We start from the raw sequence: 24,496 nt of genomic DNA, 5'->3' as shown, positions 1-24,496 counted from the left end.
TAGATCTGCAGTGAACATGAGGAACTAGTGAAGATTAAATAAATCATTGTACGAAGAAAAAGAATAACGATGAAATAGAGATAAAACTGAATTTAAATTTGATTTGGCCATCAAGAAAAAGGTCTTTCTCCCATGTTGATGTTTCTATCATATTTTGTCACGAAAACCACGATGCAATCTTGTGATAATCATTATTTTCTCATAAAATGGAACCAACGATTCATGGTGAACGGAAACAAAATGGAGTACACGGCCCACGTGACCAGAATTTCCCGCACACGCCACGTTGGGATTCTACATACAGGGACTATATATATATACCTCCGCCAGGCTGAACAGTTCACCTTTTGTATCCCACTGATGGTCCGGATCTGGATTCGGACCTGAAGCAAAATCTAATCGGCTTGTTCTTGTCACCGAACCAACTCGTCCACTAAGTTTTGTCATAATCCGTCCAGGAATTTTTGAAATATCCTGTTTTATATAGTTTTGGCCCCGCCTCTCAATGATGAATCACAAAATTCCATTTTTATTTATTTATTGCTGTGCTCAGATCCAAACACACGAAGGTGAAGTGGTTACCTGGGTCACAGCACCACCATCACATGCACTTGTGCTCACATTTTGAAGTAGACTACACACCTGTCTTCATTTTCTTGCCAATACAGGGAAGTTATTGCTTCACTTCCCTTTTTGAAAGGTTATGTATCTGCAGAAGGGAAACCACACCACAATAACCATGTTTACGACTGCTGATCAGTTGTTTGCGCCACCACCAAATTGATCACCACCGAGTGGAAGCTGGTATTACAAGTCATAATACAATATGCCATATAGACACTGTGGGTTCTTCGCTTGTGTTATCAGATAACGAGACAAACCACGCTGAAAGGCTGAGCCACGCCCCTGAAGGCACATTGAAGTCACGCCCACTATGTGGGTACCACGCCCCTGAAGGCACATTGAAGACACGCCCACTATGTGGATACCACGCCCCTGAAGGCACATTAAAGTCATGCCCACTATGTGGATACCACGCCCTGAAGGCACATTGAAGTCACGCCCACGATGTGGACACCACGCCCCTGAAGGCACATTGAAGTAACGCACACTATGTGGATACCACGCCCCTGAAGGCACATTGAAGTCATGCCCACTATGTGGATACCACGCCCTGAAGGCACATTGAAGTCACGCCCACTATGTGGATACCACGCCCCTGAAGGCATATTGAAGTCACGCCCACTATGTGGATACCACGCCCCTGAAGGCACATTGAAGTCACGCCCACTATGTGGATACCACGCCCCTGAAGGCACATTGAAGTCACGCCCACTATGTGGGTACCACACCCCTGAAGGCACATTGAAGTCACGCCTATGATGTGGATACCACACCCCTGAAGGCACATTGAAGTCATGCCCACGATGTGGATACCACGTCCCTGAAGGCACATTGAAGTCAGGCCTACTATGTGGATACCACGCCCCTGAAGGCACATTGAAGTCACGCCCACTATGTGGATACCACACCCCTGAAGGCACATTGAAGTCATGCCCACGATGTGGATACCACGTCCCTGAAGGCACATTGAAGTCACGCCTACTATGTGGATACCACGCCCCTGAAGGCACATTGAAGTCACGCCCACTATGTGGATACCACGCCCCTGAAGGCACATTGAAGTAACGCACACGATGTGTATACCACGCCCCTGAAGGTACATTGAAGTAACGCCCACTATGTGGATACCACGCCCCTGAAGGTACATTGAAGTAACGCACACTATGTGGATACCATGCCCCTGAAGGCACATTGAAGTCGCGCCCACGATGTGGATACCATGCCCCTGAAGGCACACTGAAGTCACGCCCACAATGTGGATACCATACCCCTGAAGGCAATTTGAAGTCACGCCCACTATGTGGATACCAAGTCCCTGAAGGCACATTGAAGTCACGCCTACTATGTGGATACCACGCCCCTGAAGGCACATTGAAGTCACGCCCACGATGTGGATACCACGCCCCTGAAGGAACATTGAAGTCACGCCCACGATGTGGATACCACGCCCCTGAAGGCACTTTGAAGTCACGCCCACTGTGTGGATACCACGCCCCTGAAGGCACATTGAAGGCATGCCCACTAAGTGGATACCATGCCCCTGAAGGCACATTGAAGTCACACCCACAATGTGGATGCCATGCCCCTGAAGGCACATTGAAGTAACGCACACAATGTGGATACCACACCCCTGAAGGCACATTGAAGTAACGCCCACTATGTGGATAACACGCCCCTGAAGGCATATTGAAGTAACGCCCACTATGTGGATACCACGCCCTGAAGGCACATTGAAGTAACGCACACTATGTGGATACCACACCCCTGAAGGCACATTGAAGTCACGCCCACTCTGTGTATACCACGCCCCTGAAGGCACATTGAAGTCACGCCCACTATGTGGATGCCACGCCCCTGAAGGCACATTGAAGTAACGCCCACTATGTGGTTACCACGCCCCTGAAGGCACATTGAAGTAACGCACACTATGTGGATACCACGCCCATGAAGGCACATTGAAGTCACACCCACCATGGGGATACCACGCCCCTGAAGGCACATTGAAGTCACGCCCACGATGTGGATACCACGCCCCTGAAGGCACATTGAAGTCACGCCTACTATGTGGATACCATGCCCCTGAAGGCACATTGAAGTAACGCACACTCTGTGGATACCACGCCCCTGAAGGCACAATGAAGTCATGCCCACTATGTGGGTACCATGCCCCTGAAGGCACATTGAAGTCACGCACAATATGTGGATACGACGTCCCTGAAGGCACATTGAAGTAACGCACACTATGTGGATACTGTGGAAATGTAACTCATTGATTGTAACTCAGTATAACTCATTGGTTGGAAGCAGGTACTAGCAGGTGGTTGTAAGAATGTCAGGAATGTATCTCGCTCTGTCGAAGCTGGGAGTCCTTTTGTCCACCTTTATTACGACCCCGGGCTAACACACATTCCCAAGCCCGCACTATTTGTTTTTGGACATCGGGATGCAAAGAGGGTGAAGAACCTCCCCAGCAGGGAGGCGGTTGTGGATGACCAAGGAGCTTCAGCGCACGGAGGATTAACATTCAGCGCACGGAGGATTAACTCCAATTTGCCCATATAAGCAAGAGCAAACTTTGAGTCAGGAGGACTTGCCACGAGAACATCTGCCCGACGGACGAACGAGTATGCAATGGGAAAGCAGCGCCAGGAGAGCACCGGCCAATGAGGAAGAACCAACGACTTGAATTACTAAATTCGTTATGGTATTGTAGTTCCTTATTATATTGAAACAAGTGAACTAGTAGTTAATAAAGTCTTGATCTTTTGTAAACCTGTTTCCGGTCATTGGAGTCTCGAGTCCCAAACACACTTCCACGACAACTTGGTGGCTACCGTACGTGGATCGAGTGGACATCGCCAAGGTAAGCATGGCTTCTTGGGGATTGTCCATTATGATACGAACCTGTGTTTAGTTTTTGTACATACATGGTGGAGGAGGTGGTGTTGGACTTCCCTACGCACCGATACCACGATATAGGTAACGTAACGATAATCCGAGGAGTGTAACGTATTTTTGCGCTGTGTAAATAGATGCGCCAGTTCGACGCTGGTTATTAGAAGCCTTACCATGAACTAGGAGCAAGATCGTGCCATGAGTGCACCATGGGACGATCTGCTTCCAGGACGTGTAAGGCCGGTACACTCGTTTACCCACCAGCACACGGATAAAGTACTACTTTTTTTTTGCACTTGTTCGAAGCACTTGACTTGATCGGCGCTTGGCGAGCGACAGGGAACCGGGAAACGGAATTATAATTATATATATATATATTTCCAATATGGTACACCGGCCACAACGATTTTAGCGATTATCCGAGTTTTTTTTTAACGATTTCTGTAAATACGTATTTTTCCTGCGCTGTGTAATTCTTCTGACACGCACCACGAAGAAACGCACCACTGATGTGCATGAGGCGATTTGTTTGCCGGGTCGGTAAGGTCCGTACACGTGTACAATCGTGTACACCCGTTTTAAATAGAGAATTTTTTTTCAGTTTTCCCGCCATAACTAAAACCTGTTGTGTTTTTTTTTTTGACGAAATTTGCTAGATAAATAGCATGGGTGACACGGATTAAATGATTTTATGATTATGAATTAATGAGAAAATGATTTTATATTTAAATATAAAAATTGATCTGCTTGGTGTTAGTTTAAGGGCTGTTCCAAATTTATCTTGATTATGAGACAAAAACAGCAGAATGGGAATCAACAGACAATGGAACAGCTCGCGACGAGTGTTTGTGGGTGACAACCACCCTCTGGTCGAGGCTCATAGAAGGGGTGATGCTTACTGATTCGGCACGCTTAAAATAGGTGTTAATGGTGGGATGTCAGAGGTTATGGCGTGGGCTTAATAGTCACACTGTTTGAAAAATAATGCTCGATGCAACATGATCCTAAAAAGAACCCATCCCTACATCTACCCCAGAGACAGACAAAAAGAGATAGACAGAGTGAGACAAAGTGAGAAAGAGAGACAGACAGAGAGAGATAGACAGAGAGAGAAAGAGAGAGAGACATAGAGACAAACAGAGATAAAGATGATAGTCAGACACATAGAGAGAGACAGACAAAAAGAGATAGACAGAGTGAGACAAAGTGAGAAAGAGAGACAGACAGAGAGAGATAGACAGAAAAAGAAAGAAAGAGAGACATAGAGACAAACAGAGATAAAGATGATAGTCAGACACATAGAGAGAGACAGACAAAAAGAGATAGACAGAGTGAGACAAAGTGAGAAAGAGAGACAGACAGAGAGAGATAGACAGAGAGAGAAAGAGAGAGAGACATAGAGACAAACAGAGATAAAGATGATAGTCAGACACATAGAGAGAGACAGACAAAAAGAGATAGACAGAGTGAGACAAAGTGAGAAAGAGAGACAGACAGAGAGAGATAGACAGAAAAAGAAAGAAAGAGAGACATAGAGACAAACAGAGATAAAGATGATAGTCAGACACATAGAGAGAGACAGACAAAAAGAGATAGACAGAGTGAGACAAAGTGAGAAAGAGAGACAGACAGAGAGAGATAGACAGAAAAAGAAAGAAAGAGAGACATAGAGACAAACAGAGATAAAGATGATAGTCAGACACATAGAGAGAGACAGACAAAAAGAGATAGACAGAGTGAGACAAAGTGAGAAAGAGAGACAGACAGAGAGAGATAGACAGAGAGAGAAAGAGAGAGAGACATAGAGACAAACAGAGATAAAGATGATAGTCAGACACATAGAGAGAGACAGACAAAAAGAGATAGACAGAGTGAGACAAAGTGAGAAAGAGAGACAGACAGAGAGAGATAGACAGAAAAAGAAAGAAAGAGAGACATAGAGACAAACAGAGATAAAGATGATAGTCAGACACATAGAGAGAGACAGACAAAAAGAGATAGACAGAGTGAGACAAAGTGAGAAAGAGAGACAGACAGAGAGAGATAGACAGAAAAAGAAAGAAAGAGAGACATAGAGACAAACAGAGATAAAGATGATAGTCAGAGTCAGACACATAGAGAGAGACAGACAGAGAGAGATAGACAGAGAGAGAAAGAGAGAGAGACATAGAGACAAACAGAGATAAAGATGATAGTCACACACATAGAGAGAGACAGACAAAAAGAGATAGACAGAGTGATGACCAAGTGAGATTGGATTGTGGTTTCAAAGTTTTGTTGTTGTTGTTTGCACGCATGTTTTTTGCAAGCACGTACGGGCGAGCACGTACGTGCGGGCACGCCCTAGTATATATAAACCAGAGGTAATATTAAGTTTGGAACTTGTTGTTGGAACTTGCTGTTGGAACTTGTTGTTGGAACTTGCTGTTGGAACTTGTTGTTGCAACTTGCTGTTGGAACTTGCTGTTGGAACTTGTTGGAACTTGTTGTTGGAACTTGCTGTTGGAACTTGTTGTTGGAACTTGTTGTTGGAACTTGTTGTTGGAACTTGTTGTTGAAACTTGCTGTTGGAACTTGTTGTTGGAACTTGCTGTTGGAACTTGTTGTTGGAACTTGTTGTTGGAACTTGTTGTTGCAACTTGCTGTTGGAACTTGCTGTTGGAACTTGTTGTTGGAACTTGCTGTTGGAACTTGTTGGAACTTGTTGTTGGAACTTGTTGTTGGAACTTGTTGTTGGAACTTGTTGGAACTTGTTGTTGCAACTTGCTGTTGGAACTTGCTGTTGGAACTTGTTGGAACTTGCTGTTGGAACTTGTTGTTGGAACTTGTTGGAACTTGTTGTTGCAACTTGCTGTTGGAACTTGCTGTTGGAACTTGTTGGAACTTGTTGTTGGAACTTGTTGTTGGAACTTGTTGTTGCAACTTGCTGTTGGAACTTGTTGTTGCAACTTGCTGTTGGAACTTGCTGTTGGAACTTGTTGGAACTTGTTGTTGGAACTTGTTGTTGGAACTTGTTGTTGGAACTTGTTGTTGGAACTTGTTGTTGGAACTTGTTGTTGGAACTTGTTGTTGAAACTTGCTGTTGGAACTTGTTGTTGGAACTTGCTGTTGGAACTTGTTGTTGCAACTTGCTGTTGGAACTTGCTGTTGGAACTTGTTGGAACTTGTTGTTGGAACTTGCTGTTGGAACTTGTTGTTGCAACTTGCTGTTGGAACTTGCTGTTGGAACTTGTTGGAACTTGTTGTTGGAACTTGCTGTTGGAACTTGTTGTTGGAACTTGTTGTTGGAACTTGTTGTTGGAACTTGTTGTTGGAACTTGTTGTTGGAACTTGTTGTTGAAACTTGCTGTTGGAACTTGTTGTTGAAACTTGCTGTTGGAACTTGTTGTTGGAACTTGCTGTTGGAACTTGCTGTTGGAACTTGTTGTTGGAACTTGTTGTTGGAACTTGTTGTTGGAACTTGTTGGAACTTGTTGTTGCAACTTGCTGTTGGAACTTGCTGTTGGAACTTGTTGGAACTTGTTGTTGGAACTTGTTGTTGGAACTTGTTGTTGGAACTTGTTGGAACTTGTTGTTGCAACTTGCTGTTGGAACTTGCTGTTGGAACTTGTTGGAACTTGTTGTTGAAACTTGCTGTTGGAACTTGTTGTTGAAACTTGCTGTTGGAACTTGTTGTTGGAACTTGCTGTTGGAACTTGCTGTTGGAACTTGTTGTTGGAACTTGTTGTTGGAACTTGTTGTTGGAACTTGTTGGAACTTGTTGTTGCAACTTGCTGTTGGAACTTGCTGTTGGAACTTGTTGGAACTTGTTGTTGGAACTTGTTGTTGGAACTTGTTGTTGGAACTTGTTGGAACTTGTTGTTGCAACTTGCTGTTGGAACTTGCTGTTGGAACTTGTTGGAACTTGTTGTTGGAACTTGTTGTTGGAACTTGTTGTTGGAACTTGCTGTTGGAACTTGCTGTTGGAACTTGTTGTTGGAACTTGTTGTTGGAACTTGTTGTTGGAACTTGTTGGAACTTGTTGTTGCAACTTGCTGTTGGAACTTGCTGTTGGAACTTGTTGGAACTTGTTGTTGGAACTTGTTGTTGGAACTTGTTGTTGGAACTTGCTGTTGGAACTTGTTGTTGGAACTTGTTGTTGGAACTTGTTGTTGGAATGAATGGGAACATTCAAATGTTGGGTTTTGCTAACATTTCCACAACGTCGCTACAACGTTTCACTTTCGTTGTTGCAACGTTTTGCTCCAACGTTTTGGGGACATTCGAATGTCAAGTGAATCGAATGAGAATTCAGGAATTATTTCATTATTAACGATTAATGAAGTACTTATTTAATTAATTACATTTCTTATTACATTACAGTAATTACATTACAGTAATTACCTGGGGTAATTACAGTAATTACAGTTCCGGTAATTACAGTAATTACAGTAATCATTACAGTAATTGCAGTAATCTTATTACAGTAATTACATTACATTAACTCAGGCACCTTTTGAGTAAGGAAGCTGATATTTGGACATGACACTGACCAAGTGATGTGGCTGTCAAGGAAAATATTGATTTATTGATTAATCATTTAATAAATTAACTCGTTGATTTATAAATGACTTATTTAATTAAAATTCCTGAGAGATACATCTTCGGATGAAATACTTGCAGATTGGTTATGCTATGAGCCAATTGATTAAGGAAAATATTTTGTGATGGCCATATTGGCAATTTCGTGGCCATATTCGTGGCAACTCAGTTAGTGCCACTGCACCTTTAAAATGCATCCCTGCGTTCATTTTTCGATCGATTGAGTTGAAATTTTGAACAATCGGATCTGGACTGTCGTTGTTAACGACTCTAGCACGCACTCGTCCAATCAGGATGGAGCGGTATGGTCCCCGGATCATCACTGCCCGCAGTTTTAATTAATTTTACTTTTTCTCTTGGTCATATAATTTTGAAGACATGCGTGTCATGATAGAGGAAATGTTTGTTCTGTTGAACGGAATAAATGTTGTTTATTTGTGTGGGAGTGTATTTTTGTGTATTTCTTGTGTATTTTGGATATATTTTCACGACTAATTCCAGTTAACATCCTGCAAAATTTGCTCGTTTGCTGGCCGAGTCGAAATTGCGTTGAGTTTCTATGGCATGCGCCATTAAAAGCGCTGTGTAATGGTTGAGCTCCTTTTATTTCGGTTTGGTCATGCGGATGAGCAAACAAAGTGACAAATGCTGCGGCTGGAGCAGTAGAAGCGATGTTTTTTTAAATGGAAACGATGTAATGAGTAATTAAAAGTGGGAGGGGGCAACACCACACATACCTCTTTTAAGGTGTGTATAAACCCTGGAATATTTCAGCAATCAATACAATGCTGAAACTATGTAAGTTAAGTTAATGAGTAATTTACTGAGTAATTTAATGAGTAATTTAATGAGTAATTTAATGAGTAATTTAACGAATAATTTAATGAGTAATTTAATGAGTAATTTAACGAATAATTTACTGAGTAATTTAATGAGTAATTTAATGAGTAATTTAATGAGTAATTTAACGAATAATTTAATGAGTAATTTAATGAGTAATTTAATGAGTAATTTAACGAATAATTTAATGAGTAATTTAATGAGTAATTTAACGAATAATTTAATGAGTAATTTAATGAGTAATTTAATGAGTAATTTAACGAATAATTTAATGAGTAATTTAATGAGTAATTTAATAAGTAATTTAATAAGTAATTTAATGAGGAATTAAAAGTGGGAGGGGGCAACACCACGCATACCTCTTTTAAGGTGTGTATAAACCCTGGAATAAACGTGGGAGGGGGCAACACCACGCATACCTCTTTTAAGGTATGTATAAACCCTGGAATATTTCAGCAATCAATACGATGCTGAAATGATGTAATTTACTGTGTAAGAGGGTCGACCTTGGGTTTGTTTGGGTTTGTTGTTTATTTTGTGGATGTGTATTTTTTGTGTATTTTGGATATATTTTCACGACTAATTCCAGTTAACATCCTGCAAAATTTGCTCGTTTTCTGGCTGAGTCGAAATTGCGTTGAGTTTCTATGGCATGCGCCATTAAAAGCGCTGTGTAATGGTTGAGCTCCCTTTATTTCGTTTTGGTCATGCGGATGAGCAAACAAAATGACGAATGCTGCGGCTGGAGCAGTGGAAGCGATTTTTGAATTGTTCAATGATTATTCGATATTGTTATGACTTATTGTCAATAGGTATACTGAGTGGCCATGAGGTAGCCTGTTGCTATGTACAGTTTTATTCTATTGTTGATTATACCACATAATTGTGGTGATAAAGGAAATGTTCGTTTTAAATAGATGATTATGATATGACCATGACTATAAAATCATGATGATTATTATGAATGATATCATAGGGTTCAAATGCAGAATGATTGCATGAACTTGGGAAAGAACTTTCAAGCCCTATGGGATAAATTGGGTGTTACAAGCAATGGAGCTTCAAAATTTAGCATGATTGAAGGAATTTTACAGTCTTATTTCAGTAGTTTTACGAAATTTAAATTGCCAAGAGATTTTGGGTACTATTAAAGAAAAAAAAAAAAAATGATGAGATATTTTTTCCAATGAACTTTAATATCTGCCATCCATTTTGGCTGTCTCACGAATGAAGGATGAGTTGCCTTTAGTGGTTGCAAAGAAAATTTGTGGAGACCAGGCAAAATGGGGAAATATGTCAGATATGACCCTAGGACAGGACGGTGATTCATCAATTGACATGAGGTACGAACCAGAGGTGACGACCGATGAGTCGATCTCAGTCAATGGATGGACCTGTCCTGACATCATTGGGGAAAGGGCTTATGCAAGGAGTCATTCAAAATGATTAATTTGATTTATTGATGAATATTGATGAATTAATTGAAATTGAATAATTGATTGAATTGTTAATTGATTGAATCTAATTGATTGAATTTAATTGCATAAATTGAACTGAATAAATTGAATTGAATATATTGATTGTTTGATTGATGAAAATGCGGTCTCAAGAAAGAAGCTTTGATATATTTGCGAGATATTATCAATGTGGAGACAACCTGGGAAAATTGAGCAAGGTGGTGAGTTTATATACAGATATATATGTGCGGTTACCATTGTGTGATTTCCCCGTCAAACAGAGCGGACACCTGAGGATTCACCCATTTCATACTGACCCTCCGGCTCATCTGCAAATACTGATCTGTGAGATTGGATTGTGCAAAAGCCACAGCTGAGGGAGATTCTCTGGAAATCACCGTGTGAACAGGTGGAGAGATCCTTCCTGGAGGTACGAGTGAAGCTTTAGAGGAACCTGGAACAAGCTACAACACATCCAACGCTACTTTGATAAAAGGCAGAATGGGAAATGGAGCCTGCAAGAATACACAAGGACAACCAGAAATTCCACAAAAAGGTACTTGTACACATCATATGTACGACCGTTATGGTGCCGAAGCTATAAGACAGGTCGAGAATTGGTATTTGTGGACAAAGGGACATGATGAGGAGTTTCCAAGAGATGGTACATTCGAGCGAAGTCGATTGGAAAGATTGGAACAAAGATTGAAAGCCAGGAAGAGACAGAATCTAACGGTAGACTGGCTTGCATTCCATCTTTGGGATGGTGAATCCAGACAACGGGAACAGCAAGAACGGATAACGGATCTAGAACTTAAAATAAAAAGGATACAGGATACAGTGGAGGAGACAAATGCACAACTGCCCTCGAAATTAGGAACGAAAGTGACAGTTGTCCCATCAGATTTCCAGTTGTCTCCCCAAAAAGGACGGTACAGAGAATTTTTTCGTGTTTCAGGAGATAACGAGAGATTGCAGTGGCAACTCAGGGATGTAGAGATGCAGCCCAGCAATACAAGTGCACAGGTGCACAGATCAGACAACGACAGAAACCGGTGTTTCAAATGTGGACGGATGGGACATTGGAAAAGAGGATGTCCGTATACCAAAAGGAAGACAAGTTAATAGGGTAAACCAAGATCAAGGGTACCAGTGCTGACCGATACCTCAGACAATGATTAGGCCTTCATTGCTGCAAATCCCAAATGATGATTGGCCTCAACAGATTCGATTACTGGACAAACATGAATAACTGTCGATGATTCTTGCGTCTGAAAAGTTTTCAGAGCAAGAATGATTCATTTTTTCTTTTTGCTTGTTAACAAATTAATAATTAATTGATCAAATGCCAAAATTGGATCTTCTATTTTGGGCACAGCAATTTTAAATTTACAAAGTTTGGAACAATTGCGTTGCAATTTTTGGCAAACCAAGTAACAAGAGTCACATGATGATCAGGTGGGAATTTCGGACTATTGTTCCGCACGATTGATAGGTCAATGGTCGACTGACATGCAAATGGGTGTGTAGTCAAAATTTGGATAGATTATTGTGAAGGCAGAAAGGGTAATTTCAATGTGACATCATAAGGGTTTTCTAAGAATGGACTTTTGGTTTATTTGTCTATAAGCATTTTGAATTTGATTGACAAATTTTATGAAATTGAAATAAAATTGACACCCATCTGATCTGTAAATAATGGTTCCAACGCAAACAAATATGCATAATGCATGTGTGTGTGTGTTTTTGTGTATCAATCTTACAAGATTGTTGACACCGACAGTGTGCCTGTCTGGAAATGGATAGTTATATGTGGATGGGATTGGGATATGTGGATGGGATTGAATATCCAGAGAATCCGTAAAATAAAATAGAAATATAATTTGATTATGAGCATTATCTCTTTTGTCAAGGGAAATGGAATATAAAAATTTGATGTGCTGGGTTATGAGCAGCCATTAATTAATAGTAAAATTGTGAGTAATTTTGGGATTCCATTTTTGATAGAATGTATATGAGAATAACATCTATTTATGGATATGAGCTTCATAAAAGGAAATGAGGAAGTACAAAATCATCCAAATTTGGGAGAGGTCTTACACTGACTTCCCAGAATACTCTGCTCATGGATTTTATATATACTAGGGCATGCCCGTACTATATATATATCTAAAATTATATCCCCCCCCCCTATTTACATGAAATGGTTTGGTCCAAAGCGAACGGCTTGCGAGTGGTGACAATCCCCCCCCCTCTATTTACATGCAATGGTTCGGTCCAAAGCGAACGGCTTCCGGAGTTTGGTAAAGAAATCGCCATCGCGTACACAAACGCGCAGGAAAGCGAATGAATCGCAAATTCGTTTTTATTAGTTGTAAAACATAATGCCCAATTATTCAATTAGCGCCAACGTATTTTGGCTGTTTGCAATTTAATCGCAAGGCAAAGTAGAAAGAGAAGAGGGAAAAAAAGAAAAGCCTTGCCTTGCTGCAAACAACAACAACAGGGAAGGCTGCACTGTCCGGAAGTTGGCATATCGCAGTTACGATTATTTTAGTGTTAATGGCCAATTATTCAATTAGCGCCAACGTATTTTGGCTGTTTGCAATTTAATCGCAAGGAAAAGTAGAAAGAGAAGAGGGAAAAAAAGAAAAGCCTTGCATTAACGCATTAACGCTTGCATTGCATTAACGGTTCGGCACACGTGATAGCTCGCTGCTCTCTGATTGGTTGAAGCGTTTTTTGGACATAGCTCGGTAGGTACTTGTCCGATTAATTTCAAACCTTGAAAAGGCACATCCTCGGGTCCCCAGCAATATACCTGGCAAGTTTCAAGTATATCGGACCCGTGGTTGTCGAGAAACAGCGGTCACAGACAAACACACAGACACACAGACACACAGACAGACACACAGAGATTACTGGAATTATAGATAGATAAACTTGAATTTTATCAGCATATAAATTGTGCTGTATGTATGGATGTGTTTTAGGCATAGATGATATGGGAAAAGAGTAAAGAAAATTTTGCTGGTTTGAACTATTGTGGGTTTTCAGTTCTGGAGTTTAAACAAAGTCACTGGTTAACAGATGAGAAAGGATAGTAAATAAATTATTCTCTGCTGGGCAAATTAAGTACGATATTACTAAGACTTATGAGAGCTATTGTTCCGCCTTACAGCAGTGGAAAATTATTGGAAAAAATTAGATCCAACATAATGAATCTATAAAAGAATGTGATAAGGATAATATCCTCAATTTGTACTAATTATTTGATTGTGGGTAAAGGAATTAAGTCATCGTAGTGGATTGTTAACAGCAGCCTGAAAATGTCCTGAGAGTGTGCATCCATGTAATCAGAAATCCCAGATTTGTTTTTACAAACAACATTTTGGTAGAGGTCTTGTGTGGAACACTTCCTTGGTAGATAAAAAACGGTACTGCATGCTGGCAGCCACTTTTGCGGCCAGTTAGGCCAAACAAATTGAGAGGAAATTGTAGTTAAATACGTAAGTTACACATGGCTATTTGTAAAAAGGAAATTTGTTGAGATGGGAAACATTTTTTCGAAGGTTTATTAAGGTGTTATAATATGACATGTGGCAAGGCAAACTATTGGATGGGAAAATTAGATCTGGCTATAGAATAAATTTATTGACCCCTTGAAGTTAATCCTTCAAATCATTGTTTCACTGGCATTTTTGTTCAAATTGGAAATAGTTTGGTAGAGCTTTGGTTAAAACCTTTGGTTGCGGTATCTTGGAACGAATTGATAAACCATAGGAGATTGATAAGAATAGAAACAAATATGGACCCAAAATAGAAAGTTGGATTCATGCCTCTCATTGCAAGCAAGCACATGGGGCTAAGGTGGACGATCCCACAGAAAATGAGGCTGCACCTAGCAGCCCAGCAGAACATTCAGTGGTAGAAAAATGATAGTCATGATTTACAGTCATTTGAATTACATTTTAACACCCCTTGCATTGATAAACATTACATTTTCAACATGTGATATTCCTACTTGGAATAGTGACATTTATTTGCCTACATGACATACAATTACCTGCTGATATTAATACAGCATGAGTGAAAAAATGTATCACAACTACACCCATGATCAGGGGATTGAGTTCAACCCCGGGAGATAGGGGGATCAGGGTAAGACAAATAATCTGATTATGTTACATATTAAGGGATTTTCTTTATTTACCTTTTAGGAAGCTTGTTAGTTTGGTATATAATGTTAAATGTCATCGACATATAACTATGTCATAGATATGAATATATACAAGGAGTAGCAGACTTGTTTGTTGGTTTAGTAGTTATATTGGCAATTGTTTTAGTGGTGGCTTGCTTGAAAGCCTTAGTGACGGTGTGTTTGAATAAGGTAACCAACAACACGATGATAACACATGAAGTGACAAATGAGGAAAGAAATGTGGAACCAAAAAAGGAAGACTTTTATGGCGACATAAACAGTAGAATTAAGATAATGGCATAACGACAATGTTATGAGTTGTGTCAATTACAATATCAATGAACTCATATCACCACGAGTGACACACTGTTAGGAAAAAAAAAAAAAAAAAAAAAAAAAAAAGAGGGAAAAGAAAAAGTGGAGAGGAATTATGGTAATTATACATTATGCTTAATTTGTTGGTTTGGGAAAATTGTTGTTGGGAATTAGGTATTCCCGTTTGTGATTGTAATCATATACAATGCTATTCTTAGTTTAGTAATAAAATACATACCTGATTGAATATTATTTGTGTGACGCATATAAATGAATATAACTTTTTGTGTTAAGGAAAAACAACAAATTGTTGAATGTGAAACTGTCGGAAGATATACATGATTATGCTGATTTCATGGTAAGATGTACCCTATCTGATTCAGTGTGTGCGGAAAGCAGATTCAGATATGACTGAGCATAAGGATAAGACGAGATCACATTTTGGAGGGATTGCTAACGGAATTGGGAAGAAGAAAGAAAGAAAATTTGTGGCTAAAAAATGAAGTTAATCGTGGCATACACCCTCTTTCTCAAAGAATGATGAAGACATTCTCCCGTGTAACTTGGAGATGGATGCTTACCTTCACCAAGGAAATTTATGTGACCATCTGCCTGGCTCACACTGCAACATATGAAAGAAAGGCGATCACTTACTCTTGTTCGAAGGCTTGGAACATTCATCACATCAGAAGTTGCAGGACAACGACATTTTACCTGCAACCTCTGTGAAATGCGGGAACATATGTTATTACTTCACCAACTTGCGGGGAGCCAGCATGGAGCTGCAAACAAATGGCTGTGCCTTTTCACAACAGCTGTGCACAATTCCGCTGGTTGCTCATGGTATGGACCATGGATGACCTGAACACCATGGTCCCAACATCATTGTGGATGCATCCGGCATCCCTGTTCCACATCTTGCTGGCCAATCAACGTCACACCAATACTTGCTGCCCACTCATAATGAGGGAAGAGGCAAGTCGACTACAACTGGGCGAAGGCCTTGTTCAGGAATTACTATGGTTTACAGCAAAAGTGGCAAGAATGCTACATGGAGAGCAGGGTCAGTCTATGACTCCGCACTGTTACCACAACAGCGAAATCCTACACGAAGTAGTGCAGGTGTTATGAAGACAGAAAATGTTTCATACCTGGATTCAAACACAAGTGATCAGCCCTTCCTTTCAAACAAAGAGTCAACATTTGTGTGGAGGCAAACGTTTTTGCCAGATGTTGCAGATGCTTTACAAAACTTGAAAATGAAGTGAAATTGTTGTATCTTGGTGATGGTGAAGTGTTGTTTTGAAAAGATATTTGGGATGCAAATGCAATAGATTGAACAATATGGAAGGAGTCAATGACCAACGAAATGTTTTGTGATTCTTGCAGGATGACGGTGTATGCCCAAGGGAATGTAATTACCAAAGTTGTGGTTTGAGTACTTGTATTGATATTTACTTATACTTGTATTGATATTTACTTGTAGTGATTGATTATTTACTTATACTTGTATTGATATTTACTTGTAGTGATTGATTATTTACTTATACTTGTATTGATGTTTACTTTTAGTGATTGATTGTTTACTTTTATTGATGTTTAGATTAATGGTTAATATAAACAAAAACAAAAAGATGAGGGAATTGTGGAAATGTAACTCATTGATTGTAACTCAGTATAACTCATTGGTTGGAAGCAGGTACTAGCAGGTGGTTGTAAGAATGTCAGGAATGTATCTCGCTCTGTCGAAGCTGGGAGTCCTTTTGTCCACCTTTATTACGACCCCGGGCTAACACACATTCCCAAGCCCGCACTATTTGTTTTTGGACATCGGGATGCAAAGAGGGTGAAGAACCTCCCCAGCAGGGAGGCGGTTGTGGATGACCAAGGAGCTTCAGCGCACGGAGGATTAACATTCAGCGCACGGAGGATTAACTCCAATTTGCCCATATAAGCAAGAGCAAACTTTGAGTCAGGAGGACTTGCCACGAGAACATCTGCCCGACGGACGAACGAGTATGCAATGGGAAAGCAGCGCCAGGAGAGCACCGGCCAATGAGGAAGAACCAACGACTTGAATTACTAAATTCGTTATGGTATTGTAGTTCCTTATTATATTGAAACAAGTGAACTAGTAGTTAATAAAGTCTTGATCTTTTGTAAACCTGTTTCCGGTCATTGGAGTCTCGAGTCCCAAACACACTTCCACGACAATACCACGCCCCTGAAGGCACATTGAAGTCACACCCACTATGTGGATACCACACCCCTGAAGGCACATTGAAGTCACGCCCTCTATGTGGATACCACGCCCCTGACCACACAACCAATCTCCTCTTCCCTCAGTCAACCTTGTCTGTCTGTCTGTCTATCTATCTTTTGTTACTTTGAGAAATAAATTTCGGCATGTTGATCGGTTCGGTTATAGTTTGTTTGTCTGTCCGCTCGTCTATAATTGCCTGCAGGTCACAATTTTAAACCGATCTTCACGACACTTCGCCAGATCGTAGAGTTGGCCATAAGGAAGAAACCTCTAGATTTTTAGGTCAAAGGTCATCTTGAGGTCGAATGTTCAAAATTGTCATTTTTCATCCAATTGACTTGAAAATTGAACAGCATTTGCATATTGAATAACTAAATAGGGGAACCAACTCTTTTTGAGGTCAAAAGGTCAACTCAAGTTCAAGCTTCTAAAATAATCAATTTTCATCTGAACAATCTTCAATTTTAATTCGATTGACCTGAGGTTTGATTAAGATTGTCAATATAAATTTTAACTTGTACACCCACTCAGTACGGGAGCAGCAGGAAGGGTCACGTCATAGGGTTAGTTTGTGTGCTCCTTTAGTTACATTTAATGTTCCTGACTGCAAACCTCCTAATTGTCGAGGAGCAGGGCAGAGACAATGCGTCAGTGTGGGAGGCTACACTTGTTGCTAACAGGTTGTGCAGCAATTCCTGGGGTGAGACTCGATCTGTGCCTTGCTTCCCAGTCAAGTTAGGGGGTTCAACCTGTGTATATGTATATGTATATATGTCGCTGGCATCCTGAACAAATTGTAAATTATTTCTGTAACTAGGAGGCATAGCCGCACCCTCACCCAATGATATAACCCCACAGCCATGCAATCCACTTACCAAAGAAGAAAAAGAAGAAGAAGAAGAAGAAGAAGAAGAACTACTGTATACAGCTACGAAAACTGTCATCGTTGTATATTTATTTTCTTAGTAACCTCGAACTCACAATATATTGGATCATTACAATGGAAGTGGAAGTGGAAGTGGAAGTGGACCCATATCCCAATCAGCAGATCGATTAGTTCACATACTTTAGTTACATGAGCTCGGAATAGAACGCAAACTTGCATTTGTGTTTACTTGTGAAATGTGAACAAGATCTCCCAGAGTTGCTTTTCCATTACAAGGTAAATTGGCACTCTAGATACGAGTGATGGCTGCTTCCTGTTGCTTGTCCTTTGCAGGAAATGTTTTACCACTTCCCCTTTTTAAAATTTTTTTTACAATTCTACAATCGCCCTTTTTCCTCCGTTGTCTTGTTGTTTGTATTTGTGAAAACTCCTCGTTCCTGCAGAACATGTCTCCTGACGTCCAGCGTGACAATTGTGGTGAGTTTGTGATTATATACACATTATAGAGTATATCTACAATGGTGTCGCAACTATGGCCGGCCACTAATACCCAGAGAGAGGTGTGTGGAGCAGTTGAGCGTGCATGTTGTAACTACGACCGGCCATTAATGTCCTACAGAGATGTGTGTGCAGAACAGGATCTGTTCCTCCACATATGCGCACGTTGTCCTCATCCTTTTCAAAAGATATTTTCTCATGCATGTAATGTGTTCATAAGTGAATATTTCATGTAACATGGGCAAACTAGAACACATATACCTCCGCTGGCTGAACAGGTTACGTTTTGTATCCCACTGAAAAACCAGATGGATTCGGATCTGAACCAAATTCTAACCGGCTTGACCTTGTCGCCAAACCCAATCATCCACCAAGTTTTGTCATGATCCGTCCACAACTTCTCGAGATATCGTGCTATATATTGGTCTTGGCCCAATCACTCAATGGTGAAGAATCACTTTTTTAAATTCTAGTTTCCAGATCCGGATCTGGATCTTCACCAAAATCGAATCATTTTGTCCATGTCACATACCTAACCTCTCCAACAAATTTCGTCCAAATCCGTCCACAATTTTTTGAGATATCCTCATCACAAACAAACAAACAAGAACACGTCATGCGGAGCACGATACTTGCAAAATACGCCCCCCCCCCCTCCCCAATAAAAAAAATTCCATCGATACAGCAAATTGTCCATTTCATCAAGATTATAATTGACAATCTTGATCAAAGCTCGGGTCAACAGGCAGAAAAGTGATGATTTTTCAGATGAAAAATGATTTTGGAAGGTTGACCTTGAGTTGACCTTTGACCTTTTGACCTAAAAAATAGTTGGTTTCCCTATTTAGTGACAATGTGCAAATGCTGTTCAATTTTCAAGTCAATCGGATGAAAATTGACGGGTTTTTTTTCAGATAAAAAGTGATGATTTGGGAAGTTTGACCTTGAATTGACCTTTGACCTTTTGAACTAAAAATAGTATGTTTCACAATTTAGTGACTCGATATGCAAATGCTGTTCAATTTTCAAGTCAATCGGTTGAAAATTGACGGCTTTTTAGATGAAAATTGATGATTTTTAAAATTTGACCTTGAGTTGACCTTTGACCTTTTGACCTCAAAAATAGTATGTTTCCCAATTTAGTGGCTCGATATGCAAATGCTGTTCAACTTGTAAGGCAATCGGTTGAGAATTGACGGCTTTTTAGATGAAAATTGATGATTTTTAAAATTTGACCTTAAGTTAACCTTTGACCTTTTGACCTAATTTTTATTAGTTCATTTCGCAATTTATTGACTCAATATACAAATGCTATTCAATTTTCAAGTCAATCGGATTAAAAATGGCGATTTTAGAAATTTGACCTCCAGATGACCTTTGACCTCAAAATCAATAGGTTTTCAATTGGGACGACTTATACAGCTTGGTGAAGTTTCGTGACGATCGGTTTAGAATTGGGACCTGTAGGCCGGTTACAAACAGAACCACAAACGGAACCGACCAATATACTTGAAAAATCTTCGATTTTGCAAGTAACAAACAAACAAACGGACAGACAGACAGAGGTGAAAACATAACCTCCATCCACCTTTGGTGGTGGAGGTAATAACATGTCGTGTTTTAATGTGTTACAACAAACATTATAATGGGATTCAAAATAATTTAACGAGCGCCATGATGGATCCCCAAAAGAGCCATCTCAATATTGTATGAGGAGCAACGAGCAAGGTGATCAATTTTTAACCACACCTGCTCTTCTTTTCCTTCTCATTCATTCTCCCTCTGCCCTTCCGACTACTTATCCTAAAGGAATCCTCTCCCATCTCACCCCCCCCCCCCCTTGTTTAGGTCGCTAATACTACGTAAAAATTTTTAAGGGTGCACCCACCAGTACACCTTCGCAGGAAGCATAACCCCTGTCTGATGTTTTGACCAGTGCGGTCTTCGCCAGTGATCGTGGTGCAGTCATCGTTTGCCTTCCGTTAGGAGAACCTCCCAAAGGGACCAACATCCTGGATGCAACATGCAGGTGGTGAGGCCGAACGTTATTTTGATCACCAGGTATGAGACTTGGTGTGGCCAGCGGTCTGTCTGTGTGTCTATATGTGTGTGTGTGTCTGTGTGGTGTGTGTGTGTGTGTCGGTGTGTGTGTGTGTGTGTGTGTGTCTGTGTGTCTCTGTGTGTGTGTGTGTCTGTGTGTGTGTGTCTGTGTGTGTGTGTCTGTGTATGTGTGTGTCTGTGTGTGTGTGTGTCTGTCTGTGTGTGTGTGTGTCTGTGTGTGTGTCTATGTGTGTGTCTGTCTGTGTGTGTGTCTGTCTGTCTGTGTGGTGTGTGTGTTTGTGTGTCTGTGTCTGTGTGGTGTGTGTGTGTCTGTGTGGTGTGTGTGTCTGTCTGTTTTTTTTTTTTTTTTTTTTTTTGTATACTGAATCGAGGCTCGTGAAAGAGCTAAGTGTGTGTGTCTGTGTGTGTGTGTGTATGTCTATGTGTGTGTCTATGTGTGTGTGTGTCTGTGTGCGTTTGTGTCTGTGTGTGTGCACTTGCGGACCCAAATTTACTGTAAATCAAGAAAAGGTCAAACGAAAACAAAACATAAATAACGATCATTGAACCATTAAAAAGGGGATTTGGGATATTCAAAATGGATCGTTTCCACTAGTACTGCTACTTCTTCGGTAATGGCCGCGCAAATCAATCTCACTTACATTTGAGGTTTGGCTGGGGAATGTTTCCAGCCAAAGGTCTTCCATAAACTGGCTGGCCAATCCTAATATTAGACTTCCGAGTTGATTGCTTACAAACACAAATGTTTGGCTGGTATTAAAGTCACTGCAAGTTGGCCATACAATTGAAAAAGGAAGTCGTGTGGATTAAACAACAAAGTAAATAACTCGGAAACAGCAAACAGTTCAGTGCAAGGATGTTCGTTATTTATTTACTTTTTACAGATTGGGCACACTGTGTAGTGTGTACCGGGCAAGCAGGATGCAGGAAGCAACGTGGGATTATAACTGTGTAGTGTAAACAGGAAGTAGTGCAAACTTGATGTCAACAAAGAGGGCCACAAATACTATTATTCCTCTCAAACACATGGGATTATGGCTTGATGGTGCCATAATTGGTGAGCGATGGAAAACGTTGTGATTATTCCAGCCAATCAGGACACACGAAGGCGAGATGTGGCAGCCTCCATATAAATTAATGAGGGATTCAATTAAGTTGCATCTGCTGCTGAAGGGGGATTTATTTATTTATTTATTTTACATAAAACGATGTACAGCAACTTGTATAATGATCACATAAAATTTCCATTGCAAATAGAGCTACTGTTTATCCTGGACACATCGTAGATTGCCAAATGAAAAACAACAACAACAACAACAACAATTTTATTTTTTTACCCACAACAAAAAACAATGTCCACTCAAATTAAAATTAGATCCTATTATTTGTTATAAAATCAGAATCTTCCATTTTCTGTGCCACCAAAGGCGGATAGAGGTTGTTTTCACTCCTGTCTGTCTGTCTGTCTGTCTGTTTGTCTGTCTGTGAGTGGAATATCTCAAAAAGTTGTGGACGGATTTGGATAAAACTTGGGGGATGAGTTGGGTGGGCGACAAGAACAAGCCGATTCGATTTTGGTTCAGGTCCGAATCCAGATCCGGCCTATCAGTGGGACACAAAACAAACTGTTCAACTTGGCGGATGGTACGCGCTCTACCGAGTGACGTTCTAGTTCCAATTGCAAATGTAATCTGTATTAATTAAACATCTCTCCGTTTTCTGCATTGCAGATACGTATGGAGAACGTGATGCAAAATGAAGAAAATGCAGCAACAAAAATGAGAAACAGCAGGGAGGAACAACCTGAGCACCATGGAAAGTGGGGTGGATACCCAGTATGTTTCTGGAACCCGCTTTACTATGAGGTGAATGGCCTCCCTATGCCCACGAAAGCAAAGCAGTTGATAACAGGAATTCCACTTCCCTCACCACCGAGAAATGTCCCACATCATCATACTCCCTCAATCGAGTGGGACAACAACCAGAAAGTTGATCAACAATGGCTTCCATGTGAAGATACAAGAAGAGACGAGAGGAAAAGTTTCCTCTCGATACAATGGCCACGAACGCGCTGCTACTCTGATGAAGCACTGACATCACTTAAAAAGGTATTTTCCCACAAAGAGTTTTCATCACAGACGTTGCATTCCGGTGGAGGTTCAGACTCTGCACTGCATGTCCAAATGGGGACAGCCTCCCAGGACCTGGAAAAACAACTCTACTCTACATTCGCCCATAAGCCAAAAAGCATGACTCAAAGTGAGGTATCATTAGTCGGGGACGAAGAGGACCTTCCGTTCTTGGGTAATAAGGGACAGCCAGTTCCCTGCATCTCCAGCCCACAAATTTCATCTGAGGATGACGAGGAGGTTGCCGAGTCCAACAGAAACAGCAGTCATGAGACAAATTTGTCCAAGGCTTCTCCAAACGATGAAATACAAATCCAGCATCGAAGACACAGATTATCAGAAATGGCCGATGGAGCAATGTCGAACAAAGTACTCGGGACCATGCGAGGAGTTTTCAGCGCATTTCAAACTCGTCAGAAGCGTCTGTACCAGAAGATAATAGTGCTGGCACATGATAAACGCTCGACATTTGGAAAGAGCGTACACAAGTTTGTCGCAACCATGCAGGAACCACCCGACGGCAACTCCATCACTGTCATGCTGAAAAGTGTGTTCTCATTCCTGAATGACTGGAAAACGGGTCTCATGTCGTCTGGTGAGCTGGAACCTTCATTGTTCACCAGTCTTGATCATGAAGCTATCGGTGAGTGGAATATGATATTGTTACATTGGCGGGGGTACAAAATAGGTAGGAATGTTAAGTTAGCATGGTCCAAGTGTTCGTGTAGGCCAGAACATTTTCTGTAACTAGGACCTGTTAGAGTGAAGTTGTCCTGTTCTTATGTATGCTATGAGAGGGCAGTATGGATGGCATAGGAATTAAATAGGAAAGTATAATTCATACATGTCTGCTCTGTAAACCAGGCAAGGGAAGGAGAGGGGTGGGAACAGGATGGTGATAGTTGTGTCTACATCCCGTATGTGGTTTTTAAAAACCTTGCAATGGCTCGTGATAGTTTGAAGGGCACTGTCACACCAACCTGCCCGTGGGATATCACCGTGCAAGCAACTGTGTGTCATATTATTGGAATATCTGGGTTGAGAGCAAAGGATGCACAGGTGCTGTGGGTGAAGGGATGTAATAAAAGAGCCCAAGCACAGGGGCAGTGAGATGTCAGTATGAGTTGGAGTCGGGAGTGGAGTGTTACGTGCGAGGCCTAGTCTCTTTGAAGCCTGGGCAGTGGTGGTCTGTCGCTCTGTCCCTCTCTGTCTCTCTCTCTCTCTCTCTCTCTCTCTCTCTCTCTCTCTCTCTCTGGTATTGAGGTGCAGCGAGGTCATCTCTGGTGGTGTCATTGAAGGGTTGCCCATGCCTCCCCGATTCCTGATCTGCCGGTAATAGAGCTCGCTTCCATGCCCGTGTCCTTTAAGGCCTTCCCCCAGCACCCTCCCCCCATTGTGAGTAAATGAAAGATCGTGTGCTTGTGACGTCCTAGTTACCCTCGCCTGAGGAGAGGGTATTGCATTTGAGTCTGTTTGTCTGTCTGTTTGTTTGTTTGTTTGTCCGCACAGAATAAATATGATTTTCTCTGCAACCGTTGGTCTGATTGACAGGAAATTTTCACCACAGGAGCAACGCTACCTGTAGAATTTTAAAATAATTATGACGTCATAGGTCACGTGCTTCGGCCGCCATCTTGGAAAAACCGAAAAACTTTGCACCTCGACATCTCCGAAAGCGCTGAATAGAAAAAATTGAGAAATGGTTCGTTGTGAAGAACTCTCCATGGGGAATAAAATATGTTAATG

At 41.0% G+C, this 24,496-nt stretch overlaps 1 protein-coding gene across 1 annotated transcript in view; it reads left to right on the top strand.

The window, feature by feature from the left end:
- LOC137437067 (ras and Rab interactor 2-like) overlaps positions 1 to 24,496 on the top strand; it is a 97,725-nt gene that overhangs the window by 49,201 nt on the left and 24,028 nt on the right. The window contains exon 3 of the mRNA XM_068131417.2: positions 22,352 to 23,393. Within this exon, the coding sequence (XP_067987518.2) occupies positions 22,352 to 23,393 (1,042 nt within the window). The remainder of the gene's footprint in view (positions 1 to 22,351; positions 23,394 to 24,496) is intronic.

This window comes from Myxine glutinosa, chromosome 11 (genome assembly GCF_964187855.1).
Source record: "Myxine glutinosa chromosome 11, kmMyxGlut1.1, whole genome shotgun sequence".
Classification (NCBI taxonomy): Eukaryota; Metazoa; Chordata; class Myxini; order Myxiniformes; family Myxinidae; genus Myxine; species Myxine glutinosa.
Note: the sequence above shows the minus strand (reverse complement) of the source record. Positions and strands in the feature narration are given on the sequence as shown.